At 48.8% G+C, this 19984-nt stretch overlaps 1 protein-coding gene across 1 annotated transcript in view; it reads left to right on the top strand.

Annotated features, from left to right (window-relative positions):
* Nucleotides 1–19984, top strand: part of FCGBP (Fc gamma binding protein) — a 54299-nt gene that overhangs the window by 16341 nt on the left and 17974 nt on the right. Inside the window, exons 3-8 of the mRNA XM_057712083.1 lie at nt 6638–7208; nt 9226–9830; nt 12397–12964; nt 16991–17583; nt 18521–19115; nt 19223–19422. Of these exons, the coding sequence (XP_057568066.1) occupies nt 6638–7208; nt 9226–9830; nt 12397–12964; nt 16991–17583; nt 18521–19115; nt 19223–19422 (3132 nt within the window). The remainder of the gene's footprint in view (nt 1–6637; nt 7209–9225; nt 9831–12396; nt 12965–16990; nt 17584–18520; nt 19116–19222; nt 19423–19984) is intronic.

Here is a 19984-nt window from a genome sequence, read left to right as displayed (position 1 = left end):
ATTTCTTCCATTCTATCTTCCAACTCACTTATTCGTTCTTCTGCCTCAGTCATTCTGCTGGTTAGAGCATCTAGAGTATTTTTAATTTCAGTTATTTTGTTATCCATTGCTGTTTGTTTTTCTGAGTTCTTATGAACTGTTTCTTGTACTTTCTCTAATTTGTTATCGAGATTTTGTATCATTTTTACTATCATTACTCTAAATTCTTTTTCAGGCATTTTTCCTATTTCCTCCTCATTTATTTGGTCTTGTGGGTTTTTTTCCTGCTCCTTTGCCTGCATGGTGTTTCTTTGTTTCCTCATGGTTGTCCAAGCTTTTGGGGTTGCTTGTCCTGGTGATAGAGGTGTTTATAGAAGACTGTCCAAGCCTCAGACTAATGTCCAAGTATTGGATTAGACGAATATTCAGTCTAGGAAACACATACATGTATAAGACACACAATTATTGAATCCGTTAGGACATAAGGCTCTAGAAAGACCTGACAGAACCCCAGTGTGCTATCAGATATTCAGAGAGAAACCCAGCAGAAATTGACAACTGAAACAGAACGAATCAGAGACAAAAGCAAAAGCAAACAAACAACAAATAACACCCTACACATACAAACATCAATCCAGGGAGATTTTGTAAGCTAGGATCAAATATAGAAAAGAGCTGGAGTACCACCAGAGAGAATGGAGATTCTCAGAATGTAATTAGACAACTGTACTAAGAACTAAGATAAAGACAAAAGCCTAATATTAATACCAAGGCAGTGCTTCATCTGGAGAATAGAGCAAGGAGTCTGAGCAGACCGATAGTGTTGCTTATAAGTATGTTAAGATAAAATACACTTAAAATGGCTGGAAGAAAGGGGAACAGAAGAGCGTAATGTGGTTGGAAATATGCAAAGAAAAAGAAAGGAATAGAAGTGTATAAAAGAAAGGGATGAAAGGAAAGTAGGAAAGATATTTTGTCCGTACTACCAAAAACTTAGCTAGATATAGAAGTATTTTAAAAGGCAAAAAAAAAAAAAAAGAGTGAAAAATATCCTTATAAAATTATGTTGTAAAACTTGTAGATCCCTTAGGGCTAAGATCGTATTTAATAAATCAAAAAAAAAAAAAAAAAAAAAAAAAATCCAGAACTGATCCCCGAATGGACCAGTTCAATAGGTATTGATACTACTATTTCTGTTTCCTTAGCGTCTCAGCTGTAAGTGTCCTTTTCCTTGCCTTGGGTTTTTTTTTTTTTTTGCGTTATTCTGTGACCAGCAGAGGTTCCTTTATTGTTCGTCTGTAAGCCTCGGTGTGTGGGGAGGGAGAGGGTGCAATAGTGGCTCCTTCTCCTGGGAGGGAGTGAGCAGTGGCGCACTGTTGCTTCAGTCAGGCTTGGAGGTGCCTGTTGCATAGAGCGCTGGTGGCTCAGGCGTACACAGAAAGTCTTAGAGTTGGGCCTCTCTCGGGGTTTTTTCTTTTTGATGCTGGTTTTTTTTTTTTTTTTTTTCTCTCGGCAGCCTCCCTGCTGCTGGCGTTGCAAGGAGTTTTAATCTAGCCCCGCCCGAGCGCCTGAGGGTACTTGTTATCCCTGAGCGCCTTATGTGGCCCCGCAGGGCGTCTCTCCGCTGCCTGTTGCAGAGGCGCAGAAAGAGAGGGAGAGGCTATGCGCGCGGCTCCTCCCCGCCGCCCGGGAGCCTGCAGCCTCCAGCCGCCATCATGGCCGGGCAGCTCTCAGGGATCGGCACTCCTCTCCGCGGACCTCCTCCCTCCTGTCCTCTCGGTCCGTCACCCTACCGGCAACAATGTTTCTCCCCCTGAACCAGCTCTCCGGTTCCCACGCTCCCGCTCCTGGACCCTCCGTTCAGCCGCGGATCGATGTCTCGGTCCGGGAACGCTGAGCTGCGCTGCGGACCCTCCGTATGTTTCTCACTCCCTCCCGTCTGCCACAGCTCCGCCGCTTCACCCTCTTTGAGCCCTCGTAGATGCCTCCCTACCGGCTATGTCAGGTTCTCCGCAGCCCTTTCCGGTGTCCGAGGCCGTCTGCTGGTATTCAGCTGGTTCTCTGTGGGAATGACTGCCTCCTTCCGTGCATTCCCAATGCATCTGTGGAGAGGGATGCACTCCACGTCTCTCTACTTCGCCGCCATCTTTTTCTCCCCTGGAGAGTTTTTTATCATAAATGGGCATTGAATTTTGTCAAAAGCTTTTTCTGCATCTATTGAGATGATCATGTGGTTTTTATCCTTCACTTTGTTAATATGCTGTATCACATTGATTGATTTGCATATATTGAAGAATCCTTGTATTCCAGGGATAAACCCCACTTGATCATGGTGTATGATCCTTTTAATGTGTTGTTGGATTCTGTTGGCTACTATTTTGTTGAGGATTTTTGCATCTAAATTCATCAGTGATATTGGTCTGTAATTTTCCTTTTTTGTAATATCTTTGTCTGGTTTTGGTATCAGGGTGACGGTGAATGAGTTTGGGAGTGTTCCTTCCTCTGCAATGTTTTGGAAGAGTTTGAGAAGGATGGGTGTTAGCTCTTCTCTAAATGTTTGATAAAATTCACCTGTGAATCCATCTGGTCCTGGACTTTTTTGTTTTTTGGGAGATTTTTAATCACAGTTTCAATTTCATTCCTTGTGATTGGTCTGTTCATGTTTTCTATGTCTTCCTGATTCAGTCTTAGAAGGTTATACCTTTCTAAGAATCTGTCCATTTTATCCAGGTTGTCCATTTTATTGGCATATAGTTGCTTATAGTAGTCTCTTATGGTACTTTTTATTTCTGTGGTGTCCATTGTAACTTCTGTTTCATTTCTAATTTTATTGATTTGAGTCCTCTCCCTCTTTATCTTGATGAGTCTTGCTAGAGGTTTATCAATTTTATTTATCTTCTCAAAAAAACCAGCTTTTAGTTTCATTGATTTTTGCTATTGTTTCCTTTGTTTCTATTTCATTTATTTCTGCTCTGATCTTTATGATTTCTCTCCATCTACTAACTCTGGGTTTTGTTTGCTCTTCTTTCTCTAATTTTTTTAGTTGTAAGATTAGCTTGTTTATTTGGGATTTTTCTTATTTCTTGAGGTAGGATTGTATTGCTATAAACTTCCCTCTTAGGACTGCCTTTGCTGCATCCCATAGGTTTTGGATCACTATGTTTCATTGTCATTTGTCTCTAGGTATTTTTGGATTTCCTCTTTGATTTCTTGTGATCTGTTGCTTATTTAGTAGCATATTGTTTAGTCTCCATGTGTTTGTGTTTTTTACAGTTTTTTTTCTGTAATTGATTTCTAATCTCATAGCATTGTGGTCAGAAATGATGCTTGATACAATTTCAATTTTCTTGAATTTACCAAGGCTTGATTTATGACCCAAAATGTGATCTATCCTGGAGAATGTTCCATGTGCACTCGAGAAGAATATGTAATCTGCTGTTTTTGGATGGAATGTCCTATAGATATCTATTAAATCCAGCTGATTTATTGTGTCATTTAAAGCTTGTGTTTCCTTATTAATTTTCTGTGTGGATGATCTGTCCATTGGTGTAAATGGGGTGTTAAAGTCCCCCACTATGATTGTAGTACTGTCGATTTCCTCTTTCATAGTTGTTAGCATTTGCCTTATGTATTGAGGTGCTCCTATATTGGGTGCATATATATTTATAATTGTTATCTCTTCTTGGATTGATCCCTCAATCTTTATGTAGTGTCCTTTCTTGTCTCTTGTAACATTTTTTATTTTAAAGTCTATTTTATCTGATATGAGTATTGCTACTCCAGCTTTCTTTTGATTTCCATTTGCATGGAATATCTTTTTCCATCCCCTCACTTTCTGTCTGTATGTGTCCCTAGGTCTGCAGTGAGTCTCTTATAGAAAACATATATATGGGTCTTGTTTTTATATCCATTCAGCCAGTCTGTGTCTTTTGGTTGGTGCCTTTGGTCCATTTACATTCAAGGTAATTATCGATATGTATGTTCCTATTACCATTTTCTTAATTGTTTTCTTTTTGTTTTTGTAGGTCCTTTTCTTCTCTTATGTTTCCTGCTTAGAGAAGTTCCTTTAGCATTTGTTGTAGGGCTGGTTTGGTGGTGCTGAATTCTCTTAGCTGTTGCTTGTCTGTTAAGCTTTTTATTTCTCCGTCGAATCTGAATGAGATCCTTGCTGGGTAGAGTATTCTTGGTTGTAGGTTCTTCCCTTTCATCACTTTAAATATATTGTGCCACTCCCTTCTGGCTTGCAGAATTTCTTCTGAGAAATCAGCTGTTAACCTGATGGGAGTTCCCTTGTATGTTATTTGTCGTTTTTCTCTTGTTGCTTTTAATAACTTTTCTCTGTCTTTAATTTTTGTCAGTTTGACTACATGTCTTGGTGTGTTTCTCCTTGGGTTTATCCTGCCTGGGACTCTCTGTGCTTCCTGGACTTGGGTAGCTATTTCCTTTCCCATGTTAGGGAAGTTTTCAACTATAATCTCTTCCAATATTTTCTTGGGTCCTTTCTCTCTCTCTTCTCCTTCTGGGACCCCTATAATGCGAATGTTGGTGCATTTAACGTTGTCCCAGAGGTCTCTTAGGCTGTCTTCAGTTCTTTTCATTCTTTTTTCTTTATTCTTTTCCACATCAGTGATTATCACCATTCTGTCTTCCAGGTCACTTATTCACCCTTCTGCCTCAGTTAATCTGCTATTGGTTCCTTCTAGTGTATTTTTCATTTCCGTTATTGTGTTGCATATCTCTGTTTGTTTGTTCTTTAATTCTTCTAGGTCTTTGGTAAACTTTTCTTACAACTTTTCGATCTTTGCATCCAGTCTTTTTTCAAAGTCCTGGATCATCTTCACCATCATTATTCTGAATTCTTTTTCTGGAAGGGTGCCTATCTCCTCTTCATTTAGTTGTTTTTCTGGTGTTTTATCTTGTCCCTTCATCTGGTACAAAGTCTTTTGCCTTTTCATTTTCTCTGTCTTTCTGTGGCTGTGGTTTTCAGTTCCACAAGATGAAATAGTGCTGATACTGCTTGATTCTGCTGTCTGCTCTCTTATGGAGGAAACTATCTAGGAGGCTCGTGGGTGCTTCCTGATGGGAGGGACTGATGGTGGGTTGGGCTGGGTGGGTGGAGCTCAGTAAAACTTTAATCTGGTTTGGTGGGTGGAGCTCTGTGACACTTTAATCTGCTTGTCTGCCAATGGGTGGGGCTGTGTTCCCACCTTGTTGGATGTTTGGCCTAAGGCTACCCAGCAGTGGAGCTTACAGGCTCTTTGGTGGGGCTAATGGCAGATTCTGGGAGGGCTCATGCCGATGAGTACTTCCCAGAACCCCTGCTGCCAGTGCCCCTGTCTCCTCAGTGAGCCACAGCTGCCCCCCACCTCTGCAGGCAACCCTCCAACACCAGCAGGTAGGTCTGGTTCAGTCTCCTATGGGGTCACTGCTCCTTCCCCCTCGGTCCTGGTGAGCACACTTTTTTGTGTGCCCTCCAAGAGTGGAGTCTCTGTTTCCCCAGTCCTGTAGAGGTCCTGCAATCAAATCCCGCTGGCTTTCGAAGTCTGATTCTCTGGGAATTCCTCCTCCCATTGCTGGACCCCCAGGTTACGAAGCCTGATGTGGGGCTCAGAACCCTCACTTAGTGGGTGGACTTCTGCAGTATACCTGTTTTCCAGCTTGTGAGTCACCCACCCAGCATTTATGGGATTTGATTTTAATGCGATTGCGCCCCTCCTACTGTCTCATTGTGGCTTCTCCTTTGTCTCTGGATGTGGGGTGTTTTTTTATGGTGAGTTCCAGTGTCTTTCTGCCAATGATTGTTCAGCAGTTAGTTGTAATTCCGGTGCTCTTGCAAGAGGGAGTGAGCATACGTCCTCCTACTCTGCCTTCTTGATTCTGTCTCACGGTGCGTGGGCTTCTCATTGCGGTGGCTTCTCTTGTTGCAGAGCACGGGCTGTAGGTGTACGAGCTTCAGTAGCTATGGCATGTGGGTTCAGTAGTTGTGGCTCATGAACTCTAGAGTGCAGGTGCAGGCTCAGTAGTGCATGGGCTTAGTTACTCCATGGCATGTGGAATCTTTGCAGACCAGGGCTCGAACCTGTGTCACCTGCATTGGCAGGCGGATTCTTAACCATTGTGCCACCAGGGAAGTCCAGTGAATGTTTATTTAATACAGCATACAGCAGGGGCTTTATTGACTTACTGAGTGCCTGCTATTCTACCAGGTATTATTCTAGGCACTGGAAATGAAGCCGCTCCCCTGTCTTCATGGAGCTGACAGCATAGTCAAGTTAGAGAGATGATAAACATCAGATATTTGGAAATGACATTTTAGAAGGTTAGACACTATAGGAAAAAAATAAAGCAGGGAAGGGGAATAGAAGTAGGGAGGAGTTGCCATATAAAATAGGGTGGTCAGGGATGGCCTCTCTGAGATGGTGACATTTGAGCAAAGTTTTTGTGAGAGGTGAGGAAGTAAGTCACATGTATATCTAGGGAAAGAACATTTCAGGCCACAGGGGAGGCAGGAGCAAAGATTCTGAGGCATGGTCAGTGGCACTAACAGGACGAAGGAATTCCCATGCAGCTAGAGCCGGGGAAGCGAGTGGCAGGAGGTGAGGGGCTGAGGGCCAGGCCACACGGGGATCTGACTCTCCCCTCCTCACTCCCTCTGCAGATCGACAGCCAGCGCTCACGCCTGCCTGCCTCCCTGGCTGAGGGCCGCCTGCGTGTGTACCAGAGTGGGACACGGTCTGTGGTGGAGCTGGACTTCGGGCTGGTGGTCACCTATGACTGGGATGCCCACCTGGCACTGAGCCTGCCCGCACGCTTCCAAGGCCAAGTGTGCGGCCTGTGTGGCAACTATAATGGTGACCCCACTGATGACTTCCTTACACCTGACTCAGAGCAGGCTCCTAATGCTGTGGAGTTTGCCTATAGCTGGAAGTTGGATGACGAGGACTACCTGTGTGAGGATGGCTGCGAGGACAACTGTCCCTCCTGCACCGCAGACCAGGCCCAGCACTACAAGGGCAGCCACCTCTGTGGCATGCTGACCCAGCTCAGTGGCCCCTTTGCCATCTGCCATGATGCCCTGGACCCCCAGCCCTTCCTGAAGGAATGTGTATATGACCTGTGTGTGGTCAACGGGGACCGGGCCAGCCTGTGCCGTGGCCTCAGCGCCTATGCCCAGGCCTGTCTGGAACTGGGCATCTCTGTTGGGAACTGGAGACCGCTAGCCAACTGCCGTGAGTGATACCCTGGTGGGGGCTGGGAGCACATGGTGGGAGGCAAGGGAACCCTTGCATCTGCTCAGTATCTGAGCATTTACTGTGGTCTAACCTGGAGCTGAACCATGCCAGGGACGGAGCAATGGCCAAGATGGCCAGGCTCTGCCCACGATGAGCCTAAGGTTGGAGCAGATGTGTCACTAGACATTGACAGTCCAGAATGTCCAGGGCTGGGATGGGGGAAGTTCAGAGGGGCTGTGGGAGATCAGAGAAGCTTCCTGACTCAGTCTGGGGAGCCAAGTAGGATCTCCTGGAGAAAGGGATGCCCAGTCTGAAGCCTGTAGGAGGGACTGGAACTAGATAGAAAAAAGGGGTCAGAAAGTGGGTTCCAAGCTGAGAGAAGAGCATGTACAAAGACTTGGCATGAGATGTCCCAAAGCAGACATGCGAACATCTCTTCATTTAAACTCTTCCTTGACTCCCCAATGTTTTCTAGATAAAGTCCAAGCTCTATAGCCACTGAATCATTCATTTACTGTATTCATTTATTCAACATGCATTCCCTGAGCCCCTACTGGCCCCACCCCGTGCTGGCGATGGGCATGGTGGAGATCAAAACACCTGTCTCTGCCCTTGTGAGGCACCCAGAGAAATGTTCAGGAGGCAGAAAGGCTAGGACAGGAAGGAGGAGGAGGCTTCCAGGGCCAGGCCCAGGGCTTGAGACAGGGACACCAGAGAGGGGTAAGTCTAGGGGAGACATTGAGGCCATTTGGGGTTTGTCTTGGTCACTGCTGTGTCCCCACTGCCTAGTAAACCCCACCCTCCACCACTGCCGAGTTCCCCAATGCCTGGTGCAAAAGAAGAACCAGTGCATTCATTTATCTACCCATTCATTTTCAAAGTATTTACTGGGCATCTCTTGTGGGCCAGGCCCTGTCCGTGGTGCTGGAGATTCAGCCGCGTTTGAGGCAGACCAGGTCCCCACTCACAGAATTTATAATCCTAGCAGAGGAGACAGACAGTAAGCAGTTAAATGTGGAATATCTTCAGAGAGCAAAAGAAACAGAGTTCATGGGATAAGAGCAAATGGGAGGCTGGTGAAGAGAGTGCTCAGGGAAGGCCCTTGTGAGGAGGTGCTGCTGGAGCAGAGACCAGGATTAGGCAACAGAGTGAGCTTGTAATGATGCTCTACACGGGGTATCTCTACACAGACGAGACTCTTCTAATATGGGGGCTATTATTATCCCATTCTACTGATGGGGAAACTGAGGCACAGAGAGGTTGGAGTTGTTTGCTCACAATCGCACAGCTAAGAAGGGGAGAGGTGGGGTTTGAATCCAGGCTATCTGGGTTCCAGTAACCTTCTCTTAACCACAAGCCTTCTCAGGAAATGCTAATAAAGGCAGAGGGGAAAACCAGTGCAAAGGCCCAGAAGTGGGAGTGTGAGGACCAGAGAGGAGGCCACTGTGGCTGGGGCAGAGTGAGCCAGAGGGAGAGTTAGAGGAGATGAGGACAGGGAGGTGATGAGGACAGACTGTGGATCACGGGAAGCCTCATGGACCAATAGGAGGACACTGGCTTTTACCCTGAGCAGGACGGAGCCACAGAGGGCTCAGAGCAGGAGAGGGATGTCATTACACTCAGGTGTTCACAGGATCCCTCTGGCTGCGTGTGAGGAATAGGATGGGATGCAGGATGGGAGCAGAGGGGAGACGAGGCAGGAGGCTGCTGGGGTGAACAGGACCAGGGTGGGGACTGCGGTGAAAGAAAAAGGGGGCAGATTCTGGATAGATCTTGAATATGGAGCTCAGGGGATTTACGGACATGTTGGTTGTTCAGTGAATAAAGGGGAGGGAGTCAACTATATCTCTGAGGTTTGGGGCCTGTGCACCCAGAAGGATGGAAGTGCCATTAACTGAGATGGGGAGCTCTGAGGAAGGAACAAGGGTGGGGAGGGAAGTCCTGGCATGTTTCAACTGGGTGTTTCTCGAGGGCCGGCTGTGCTGGCCTGACCCACGCTCCCGTGTCCCCGCAGCCCTGTCCTGCCCCTCCAATAGCCGCTACGAGCTCTGTGCGCCCGCCTGCCCGGCCTCCTGCAACCCCTCCGCGGCGCCGTCCAATTGCTCCGCGCGCCAGTGCGTCGAGGGCTGCGTTTGCCTCCCGGGCTTCGTGGCCAGCGGCGGCGCCTGCGTGGCCGCCTCGTCTTGCGGCTGCATCTTCGAGGGCCTCTCGCTCGCGCCTGGCCAGGAGGTGTGGGCGGATGAGTATTGCCGGCGCCGCTGCACCTGCGACGCCGCCACCCAGCAGGTGCGCTGCAGCGACACACAGGGCTGCCCGGCGGGCGAGCGCTGCCGCGTCCAGAACGGCCTCCTGGGTTGTTACCCCGACCGCTTCGGAAGCTGCCAGGCGTCCGGGGACCCGCACTACGTGAGCTTCGACGGCCGGCGCTTTGACTTCATGGGCACCTGCACGTACCTGCTGGCCGGCTCGTGTGGCCAGGCCGCGGGGCTGCCCGCCTTCCGGGTGCTGGTGGAAAACGAGCATCGGGGCAGCCAGACCGTGAGCTACACGCGCGCCGTGAGCGTGGAGGCCCGCGGCGTGAAGGTGGCTGTGCGCCGGGAATACCCTGGGCGAGTGCTGGTGAGCGATGGGCGCCCAAGGCAGGGTGGAGGGGTAGGGAATCTGCGTTAAAGAGTAGGAGTCTGGCCCCTGGGGGAGGGTGGGAGTCTGTCAGAAGACTTTGTGGCCAGTGGTTAGGCCTGGGGCCCCCCAGACGGGCGGTGCTGCCTCTCCCTGGCTGTGTGACTTTTTCACTCGGTGCCTCAGTTTTGTCCTCTGACAAACCGGATAATAAGATGGTGCCTCCCCATTGGGAGCAGCTTCACAAGGTGGAGATTTGACGAGGTAGTATTTGTAGGATGTTTTTAAGAGGCGTTAGCGCCCAACAAGTGTTCAGTAAATGTTGACTTAATGTTTTATTGTTATGAGCCCTCCAAAGTTAAAGATTGGTGCAATTTCTGGAGGACAGCTGATAGAGAGTAAGTGACATGTGAAAGGTCGGGAACAAAAGGTTGCTGGGAGGGTTACAGGTGTGGGGGGTACTCACAGGTGGGCCCAAAGGTGGCAGGTGTCTGGACAGAGGGTTCTTACAGGGTCCACCACCCAGCAGAAGTTGAGAACCACTGATTTTCTCTTTTACAGAAAGACAAAAATTGAGAGGTAGGGGTGTCATAAGATTTGCAAACATAGTTAATAATTATTATTGAGCAGTTTGAGGCAGCAGCCCCTGCCGTGGGGAGGAGGATGAATTGGAAATGGAAAACTGAGAGAACTTTCCTGTGCCAGACACTGCACTAAACCCTTTACAGGTCTTAACCTGTAATCTTCAGAACAGCCTTAGAATAAAGGAAATTCTGCCCACAAAGCCTAGTGTTTGTCATAGAGAAGTTTTAGATAAACAGAGGGCATAATTATTACTATTTATTAATATTAAATAGTAATAATTGAGATGACATTTGAGCTGAGGCTTGAACAATAATAGCCAACATATATGTACATATATGTATATTCATATGTATATGTATATTCATATCTATATACAATTTACTTCTATGTGTTAAATGCTTGACATACAGTAACTCATATGCTAATCTCTGTAACAACCCTGTGAAATGGCTAATCTTGTTGGAGGGGAAAACTGGGGCACAGAGAAGTTAAGCCACCTATTCAAGGTCACACAGCTAACGAGTGGCAGAGCCAGAATTTGAAGCCAGGCTGTCTGGCTCCAGAGTCCATACTCTTAACCTCTACATTCTATTGCCTTTCCTGATGAAAGAGATGGAACAGGCAGGGAAGGAAGTGGATGGAAGAGTGCTCCAGTCAGAAGGAACAGCAAGTGCAAAGGCTCTGAGGCAGGAACAAACATAAGAGGTAGAGGAACAGCATGGAGATGAGTGGGGCTGGAATGGAGAGAGGGAGGGGAGAGCAAGGTAGGGGATGATGTAGGGGATGGCTATCATAGAGGCTTTTGATTTAACCTGAAACCTGAAGGATGAGGAAGAGACCACCAGGTGAAGAGTGGTGGTTGCTAGGCAGAGGGAACAACAAGTGCAAAGGCTGAGGCTGGACTGAGCTTGAAGAGTTCAGGAGAACAGCATGAGGCCAAGGAGGCTGTAGCTGAGAGAGCTGAGAGAGCGAGGCTGGGGAGATGCAATAGAGAGGTTGGTAGGGGATGAGATCGGAAAAGAGGGGACAAACAGAGCCTGGTGGGTAGAGGGTTTGATTTTAAGCTGAGATGTGAGGGATGATGGGGAGGCAGCTAGACAAAGAATAAGGATGTGGAAGAGGGTATGTATGTTGCCAGCACAGCATACAGCAAGTGCAAAGGCCCTGAGGCTGGGCTAAGCTTGGTGAGTTCAGGAGAATATCAAAATGCCTGCATGGCTGGAGTTCCAAGGGTGGGAAATGAAGCAGTCCTGAAGAATTAAACTGGGGAGCAGTGAGGCTCGGATCATGTATGGCCTTTTAGGCCATTGTAAGGGGTTTGGATCAAAGCTGCTTCCTAGAAGATGAAGTAGACGTGGCCAAGTAAAGAGTGATGAGCGTATCCCAGGAAGAGGTCGCAGCAAGTGCAGAGGCCCAGAGGTGCATTTGATATGTTCTGGGAGACAGCAGGGAGCCTGAATGAGCGATGTGGGAGGTGGTGCAGGCACAAAGGTAGACAAGAGCCAAGGTTAAGCAGGACATTCTAGGGAAGGGGCTTAGATTTAAGCCAAGTCCTAAAAGATGAAGGGGAAGCAGCCAGGAGGCAAGTGGTAGGCAGTGTTCTTGGCAAAGTGAAAAGGCCCTAAAGTTAGACTAAACTGGGAGAGTTGGGGGAATCTCAAGAAAGCGAGTGTGGCTGGAACAGAGAGAGGGGGTGAGTGGGAGGAGGTTAGGTCAGGGAGGTAATAGGGAGACAGATCCTGTAGGCTTTGAATGCCATGGGTTAGGGATTTGAATTTAAGCAAATACTTGAAGGATGATGAGAGGTGGATGGTGTACCAGGCAGAGGGAACAGCAAGTTCAAAGACCCTGAGGTGGGATCAAGCATAATGTGCTCAAGAGGAGAGTAAGGAGCCCTGAATAGCCAGAGCTGAGTGAGTGAGGGGTGGGCCACAGAGCCTTGAATACCCTGACTTCTTGATCCTCCCACATCTCTACCCAGGTGGACGACATCCTTCAGTATCTGCCCTTCCAGGCAGCAGATGGGCAGGTGCAGGTGTTCCGCCAGGGCCAAGATGCTGTCGTGCGCACGGACTTTGGCCTGACTGTCACCTACAACTGGAATGCCCACGTGACTGCCAAGGTGCCCAGCACCTATGCTGGGGCCCTGTGCGGGCTCTGTGGGAACTTCAATGGGGACCCAGCTGACGACCTGGCTCTGAGGGGTGGAGGCCAAGCTGCGAACGCACTAGCCTTCGGAAACAGCTGGCAGGAGGAAACGAGGCCAGGCTGTGGAGCGGCCAAGCCAGGCGATTGTCCCAAGCTGGACTCCCTGGTGGCCCAGCAGCTGCAGAGCAAGAAGGAGTGTGGGATCCTTGCCGACCCCAGTGGGCCCTTCCGGGAGTGCCACAACAAGCTGGACCCACAGGGTGCTGTGCGCGACTGCGTCTACGACCGTTGCCTGCTGCCAGGCCAGTCTGGGGCGCTGTGTGACGCCTTGGCCTCCTATGCTGCTGAATGCCAGGCCGCTGGGGCCACTGTGCACCCCTGGAGGAGTGAGGAACTCTGCCGTGAGTACCGAGAGTGATAACTGGGTGGGGGGGTGCTCGGCCCTACGTATATTCATTATTGTATAAATACCATTAAGTGATTTAATTCTTATAACAGCCCCATGAGGTAGGGGCTGTGGTTATACCCATTTAACTGATGAGGAAACAGAGGCTCAGAAAGGTTGTTTCATGCCTGGGATCATGACAGCTAAGAAGTCACAGATGCAGTAAATATTTGTAAGGTGGCTGCATGCATCTGGTGGCCCCAGGTCTGATTCCCATTTGGCATCTGTCATTCAGAGATGAGCTCCTCTAGAAGGAGCCCTGCGCTCACATCTGGCAGTTGTCAGGCTGGTTGGTTTGGAGGACCTCAGTCAGGACTGCTTGTCTCTGCTCTGCTTGGTCTTATCTTCCAGCCAGCTAGCGCGGGCTTCTTCACACAGTGGTCTCAGGTTCCAAAGAGCAGCAAGGGCAGACAACACCCGGTCGGCAAGCAGCTCCGTGAGAGGCACGTCCTCTGCTTGGCATCATGTTTGCTAAGGTCCCATTGGCCAAAGCCAGTACCAGGGCCGAGCCCAGAGTAGGGGTGGCCATCATCAGTCTGTCCCCATCCCCATCATACGTCTCTGCCGCAAGCATATGCGTGAGTGAACAACATTTAATAAGTTTTAGAAATGCCTGAGACCACAGCCTCTATGTGTTTTAAAAAAAAAAAAAGGTTAGAGTGAGTTATCATTGCAAGTATCGTTAATACACAGCTGATAAGCATATTAAACATAAAAAAGCAGAATGTATTGGAAAGACATCTCTTAATGAGATGGACGGGGCTTTTCCCCTCAATAGTTCACGTCTGCTGTTAGGAGACAGGGTGTAGCGTCAATTCTATTTTTCGTTTGGTAGATGTGATATTAGTAAGTGGGTGGAAGTGGCAGGAGTTCTGCTAGAGCAACGTCACTCCATTCTCTGTTCTCCTTTTGAGTCGCAGGGAAGTTAGTCACACTGAGAGATGCCATAAAACTTACTTTTTATGACCTCTGAGCAGCTCTTTGAGGCCCTCCTCCGGTTTTGTTGGGAGCAGAGTTGGAACTGATTTGTTATTAGTCATGACTTGTCATCCATTGTCTCCATGCTTATGGTAATATTTGAAATTGTCCCTTCATGTCGCTGGAGGTTTTCACACCCCCAGGGCAGCACACTGTGTTAAGATTCACGATGGGTGGGGACTGCGCTGTTCTCTTCTATGAAGTGGGAGAAGCACGCTTGCAAAAAAGCACGGTGGGACAGGAGGTGCAACTCCATGAGAGGCGCATTCTCAGGCCAATGGTCTTAGGCAGGACTCGCATAATTAGAGCCAGGACTTGTGTGGCACACGTCCCATGGGGCAGGTTCTGTTCTAAGGGCTTAACAGCTCTCATTTCATCCTCACCATCACCCTGTGAGGTGGGATCATTCCTGTTCCTATTTTACAAAACGAGGAAATGGAACCACAGAGATATTAAGTAACTTGCCTGAGGTCACACAGCAGGGCAGCATGGTTTGAGCCCAGGCAGGTTGGCTCCTGAATTTGTACAGTCAATTGTTGCATTGTGTGGCCTCTGTAGAAATTGAGAATCTCCTATTTCCTTAAAACTACTCTTGCCCTTGGACCCCTTGGAAATTCTAGAAGACTGGGTTGTGAGGATTCAGACACCAGGCAGAGGGAGGCCTGGATGGGGCCTGAACCCATATGCCCAGCACAGCTTCAACTATTGTTAGTATTTTGCTATTCTCATTCCTCTACCTCCTCCTCCACTGCCCCTTTCTTTTTTTTTATTTTGCAGAAATATTTTAAAGCAAATTCTAGATGTATGACTTTTCCCACAAATACTTCAGTAAACATCTCCAACAGATAGGACTTTTAAGAAACATGACCACAGTGCTGTTATTACCGATAACGAAAATAATACTAATTCTTCTACATGCTCTAAAACCCAACCTGGGTTCAAATTTCCCCAATTCGCTAAAAAATTGTGTTTTTTTTTTCAGTTTTTTTCAATGTGGGTCCAGACCAAATCCACACAGCATTGGGTTGATTCTTCTGTATTCTTTTTTTTTTTTTTCTTTTGGCTGCATTGGCTCTTTGTTGCTGCATGCAGGCTTTCTCTAGTTGCAGCAAGAGGACTACTCTTCTTTTTTTATTATTTTTTTTTTATTTTTGGGGGGTACACCAGGTTCAATCATCTGTTTTTTTTTTTTTTAATTTTATTTTATTTTATTATTTTTTTTTTGGGGGGGGTACATCAGGTTCAATCATCTGTTTTTATACACATATCCCCGTATTCCCTCCCTTCCTTGACTCCCCCCCCCTCGAGTCCCCACCACCCTCCCTGCCCCAGTCCTCTAAGGCATCTTCCATCCTCGAGTTGGACTCCCTTTGTTATACAACAACTTCCCACTGACTATTTTACAGTTGGTAGTATATATATGTCTGTGCTACTCTCTCGCTTCGTCTCAGTTTCCCCTTCACCCCCCGCCCCCTCCCATACCTCGAGTTCTCCAGTCCGTTCTCTGTATCTGCATCCTTGTTCTTGTCACTGAGTTCATCAGTACCATTTTTAGATTCCGTATATGTGAGTTAGCATACAATATTTGTCCTTCTCTTTCTGACTTACTTCACTCTGTATGACAGACTGTAGTTCTATCTATGACATATTTTTTATTTTTGAATTTCAACATTACCTTTATTGGGCTACTGTTCGTTGCATGGCGCGGGCTTCTCAGTGCAGTGGCCTCTCTTGTTGCGGAGCATGGGCTCTAGGGCACTCAAGCTAAGTAGTTGTGGCGCATAGGCTTAGTTGCTCTGCGGCATGTGGGATCTTCCCAGACTAGGGCTTGAACCTGTGTCCCCTGCATTGATAGGTGGATCCTTAACCACTGCACCACCAGGGAAGTCCTCTGCTTTCATTTTTATCCTGTAATAGCCCCCTCCTTTCTTCCCCCATCACATTATTATGAAAAGTTTCCAATATACAGAAAAGTTGAAAGAATTTTACAGTGAACACATGTATACCTACCATCTAGATTCTACAATCTGTGTTTTACTATTCTTGCTTTATCACATCTATCCCTCTATCCACCCCTTCCTTTGTTCATGGAAAAAACAGGTCATTTATGGTATAGAATTTCCTACTTCCTAGATTTGGCTAGGTGCTTTTTCATAGTGTTTTTAATTTGTCCCTCTGTCCCTTGATTCTCTTGCAAACTGAATATTAGCTCTATAGCAACGCTATCCAATAGAACTTTGGTGATGGTGGAAATGGTCTGTACCTGAGCTGTCCCATCTGGTCACCAACCATGTGTGGCTATTGAGCATTTGAAATGGAGCTAGTGTGACCAAGGAACTAAATCTTCAATTTCACTTAATTTTAATTAACTTACACTTAAATGGCCACATGTAGCTATCGTATTGGATGGTGCAGATAGAGGCTTGATTGGGTTCAGTTTTAGGGTTTGTTTGGTGTTTGGTTTTTTTTTGTTTGTTTGTTTGTTTTTGAGGAAACCATCTGTATTTTAATCTGAGATGACTGGAGTTTGGAGAGAGGAACCGGGATTCTTTTTTATTTTTTTCTTTACTACCCTGGCCAAATATTTTCATTTACTGTAGAATTATTACTACTACCACCACTACTACATTACTGTTGTAGAATGAAGAAGTTAAAAATACTGCATTCACAAATACACTGCATAGATCACACACACACTCATTTGCATGGTTAAAATACATATCAGGGATCCACAACTTGTTACCAACTTGAATAAGGTCATTAAAGACATTGCAGATAACCCCAGACCACCGTTAAATTGGAACAGAACCTTAATTGTCAGGATTCGATTAACTGTGATAGAATGTTTCCTAGGCCCCACTGAACAGAGGGGCTCCTTGCTGCTGAACCGCTTATACATGTGAGTGTATGTGAGCATGTGTGTGTGCACGCGTGTGTGTGAGGGGGGTCCACGGTGTCACCGGGGAGCAGGGATTGTTGATCCTGACGGCCGCTCTCCCTGCAGCGCTGAGCTGCCCGCCCCACAGTCACTACGAGGCGTGTTCCTACGGCTGCCCGCTGTCCTGTGGAGACCTCCCTGTGCCCGGGGGCTGCGGCTTCAACTGCCAGGAGGGCTGCGTGTGTGACGAGGGCTTCGTGCTCAACGGCGAGTCCTGCGTGCCGCTGCCCTCCTGCGGCTGCGTGTACCAGGGCGCCTACTACCCGCCTGGCCAGACCTTCTACCCGGGACCGGAGTGCAATTCCCTTTGCTACTGTGAGGAGGGTGGCCTGGTGTCCTGTGAGCCCTCCAGCTGTGGCCCGCATGAAGCCTGCCAGCCGTCCGGTGGCATCTTGGGCTGCGTGGCTGTGGGCTCTGCCACCTGCCAGGCATCTGGAGACCCCCATTACACCACCTTTGATGGCCGCCGCTTCGACTTCATGGGCACCTGTGTGTACGCCCTGGCTCAGACCTGCGGGACCCGGCCTGGCCTGGCTCAGTTTGCCGTCCTGCAGGAGAATGTGGCCTGGGGCAATGGCAAAGTCAGTGTGACCAGGGTGATCACTGTCCAGGTGGCCAACTTCACCCTGCGGCTGGAGCAGAATCAGTGGAAGGTCACGGTGAGAGCAGGAGTGGAACATGAAGGGGAGGGGTCTGGGGCAGAGGGCGATCTGTGGGTGGGGCATGCACAGTGCTCAGCCCAGGGGCAGAGGGGCACAGAGCTCAGAGGAGATGTGGGAGGCATGGGGTCCCCAAGGGGAGGAGGTGCCAGTCAGAGCCTACAGTGGGGAGCCAAGGAGGGAAGAGGCCTTGGGGACCTGGACCTTCTCCCATGTGGTTCAGTCTCCCCTCTACTTGCCCCTTGACTGTCCTCTCTGGACATCTCCCCCACCCCTTCCACTCCATCTTCCCCTCTCTCCTGGTCCCTGCTTTCGTAAGAGTGTTTTTCCATTGAGACCTGTATTCATTTCTTGTGGCTGCTGCAACAAGTTACCACCAACTTGGTGGCCAAAAGAACAGAAATTTATTTTCTCACAGTTGTAGAGGCCAGAAGTCCAAATCAAAGTGTTGGCTAGAGATGCACCCTCTCCAAAGGCCCTGGGAGAGATCCTCCCTCTCCTCCTGCAGCTTCTGGTGGTTCTAGGTGTTCTTGGCTTGCGGCCACATCAGTCCAGTCCCTGTCTTCATCTTCACGTGGCCTTCTCCTCTGTGTGTCTCTGTATCTTCTCTCTTCTGGCTCTTTTAAGGACACCTGTCATTGGATGTAGGGCCCACCCTAATCCAAGATGATCCCATCTCAAGGTCTTTACCCTAATTACATCTGCAAAGACCCTTATTCCAAATAAGTTCATATTCTGAGGTTCTGGATGGACTTTTCTTCAGGGAACCACCACTCAACCCACCGCAAGACCCTATGATTATGCTCATTTTACAAATATGGAAACTAAGACCCAGAGAGGTGAGGTCACACAGATCTTCAGTGTCAGGCAGGGGCTTGATCTAGGGTCTGACCTCTCAAAGTGTACCCTCTGAAGCACGGCATCTCCCACCTCCCAGGTGAATGGTGTGGACATGAGGCTGCCCGTGGTGCTGGCCGAGGGCCAGGTCCGTGCCTTCCAGCATGGCTCAGATGTTGTGATCGAGACTGACTTTGGCCTGCGCGTGGCCTATGACCTCAGCTACAATGTGCGGGTCACCATCCCAGGCAACTATTACCAGCAGCTGTGTGGCCTATGTGGAAACTACAACGGCAACCCCAAGGACGACTTCCAGAAGCCCGACGGCTCGCAAGCAGGCAGCTCCAATGAGTTCGGCAACTCCTGGGAGGAGGCAGTGCCGGGCTCTCCCTGCCTGCCGCCACCCACCTGTGAGCCTGGCAGCGAGGGCTGTGACACAGAGCTGGAGTGTAAACCTGAGCTGCAGGAGAAGTATGAGCAGCAGCAGTTCTGCGGGCTCCTCACCAGCTCCACGGGGCCGCTGGCCGCCTGCCACAAGCTGGTGGATCCCCAGGGTCCCTTGCAAGATTGTGTCTTTGATCTCTGCTTGGGCGGTGGGAACGAGAGCATTCTCTGCAGCAACATTCATGCCTATGTGAGTGCTTGCCAGGCAGCCGGAGGCCACGTTGAACCCTGGAGGACGGAATCTTTCTGTCGTGAGTGAGGGGCAGAGAGAAGGGGAGGTAGAGGCACAGAAGGGGCAGACCCTGGGCCCTGCAGCCCCTCACTCCCAGGGGCTCTGACCTGCACCCTCTCTTTGCAGCGATGCCGTGCCCCCCTAACAGCCACTATGAGCTCTGCGCAGACACCTGCTCCCTGGGCTGCTCGGCACTCAGTGCCCCCACACAGTGCCCGGATAGCTGTGCCGAGGGCTGCCAGTGTGACTCTGGTTTCCTCAATGATGGCCAAGGCTGCGTGCCCATCCAGGAATGCGGCTGCTACCACAATGGTGTCTACTACGAGGTAGGGACCTGGTCATCACAAGCAGAGCTGGGGGCTGCATGCTGGACCCCCCCCCCACTGCCCATCAGCCCCACAGCCTGTCCACTTGGCCTCCTGAACATCTCTCCCACCCACTTCTCTTCGCCTCACCATGGCCCCACTGTGGTCCAGTGTGTCCTCTCCCAGCTGGCTCCCTCCCAGCCCTCACTTTTGCTCCCTCTGGTCTGCCATCCCCACAGTAGCGGGTAAGACCTTTCTAAATATGACCATACGTCCTGCAACTTGAAACTATCCCCTGGCTCCCCAGATCAAGTTTCGGATTTGTATCCAGGTCGAGATTTCATCTCTGTCATACCAGAGGATAACTCCCTCTGCTTCCCTCTCCTACTTTCTCAGAGTTACTCCTTTTCCTTTGATTTGAGTGTGTGTTTACCTAAAGTTTGTCTCCCTCAAAGGTCTGAGAGCTCTGTGAGGGCAGGAACCTCTCTGTTTTCCTTCTCATATGAATAATAGTACTGCAACAAACAGGTAGATGGTGCTTACTACATGCCGGTTGCTGCTTTAAGTGCTGTATGTAAAATAT

This window comes from Hippopotamus amphibius, chromosome 16 (assembly GCF_030028045.1).
Source record: "Hippopotamus amphibius kiboko isolate mHipAmp2 chromosome 16, mHipAmp2.hap2, whole genome shotgun sequence".
Classification (NCBI taxonomy): domain Eukaryota; kingdom Metazoa; phylum Chordata; class Mammalia; order Artiodactyla; family Hippopotamidae; genus Hippopotamus; species Hippopotamus amphibius.
This window is presented reverse-complemented; position numbering and strand designations above follow the sequence as displayed.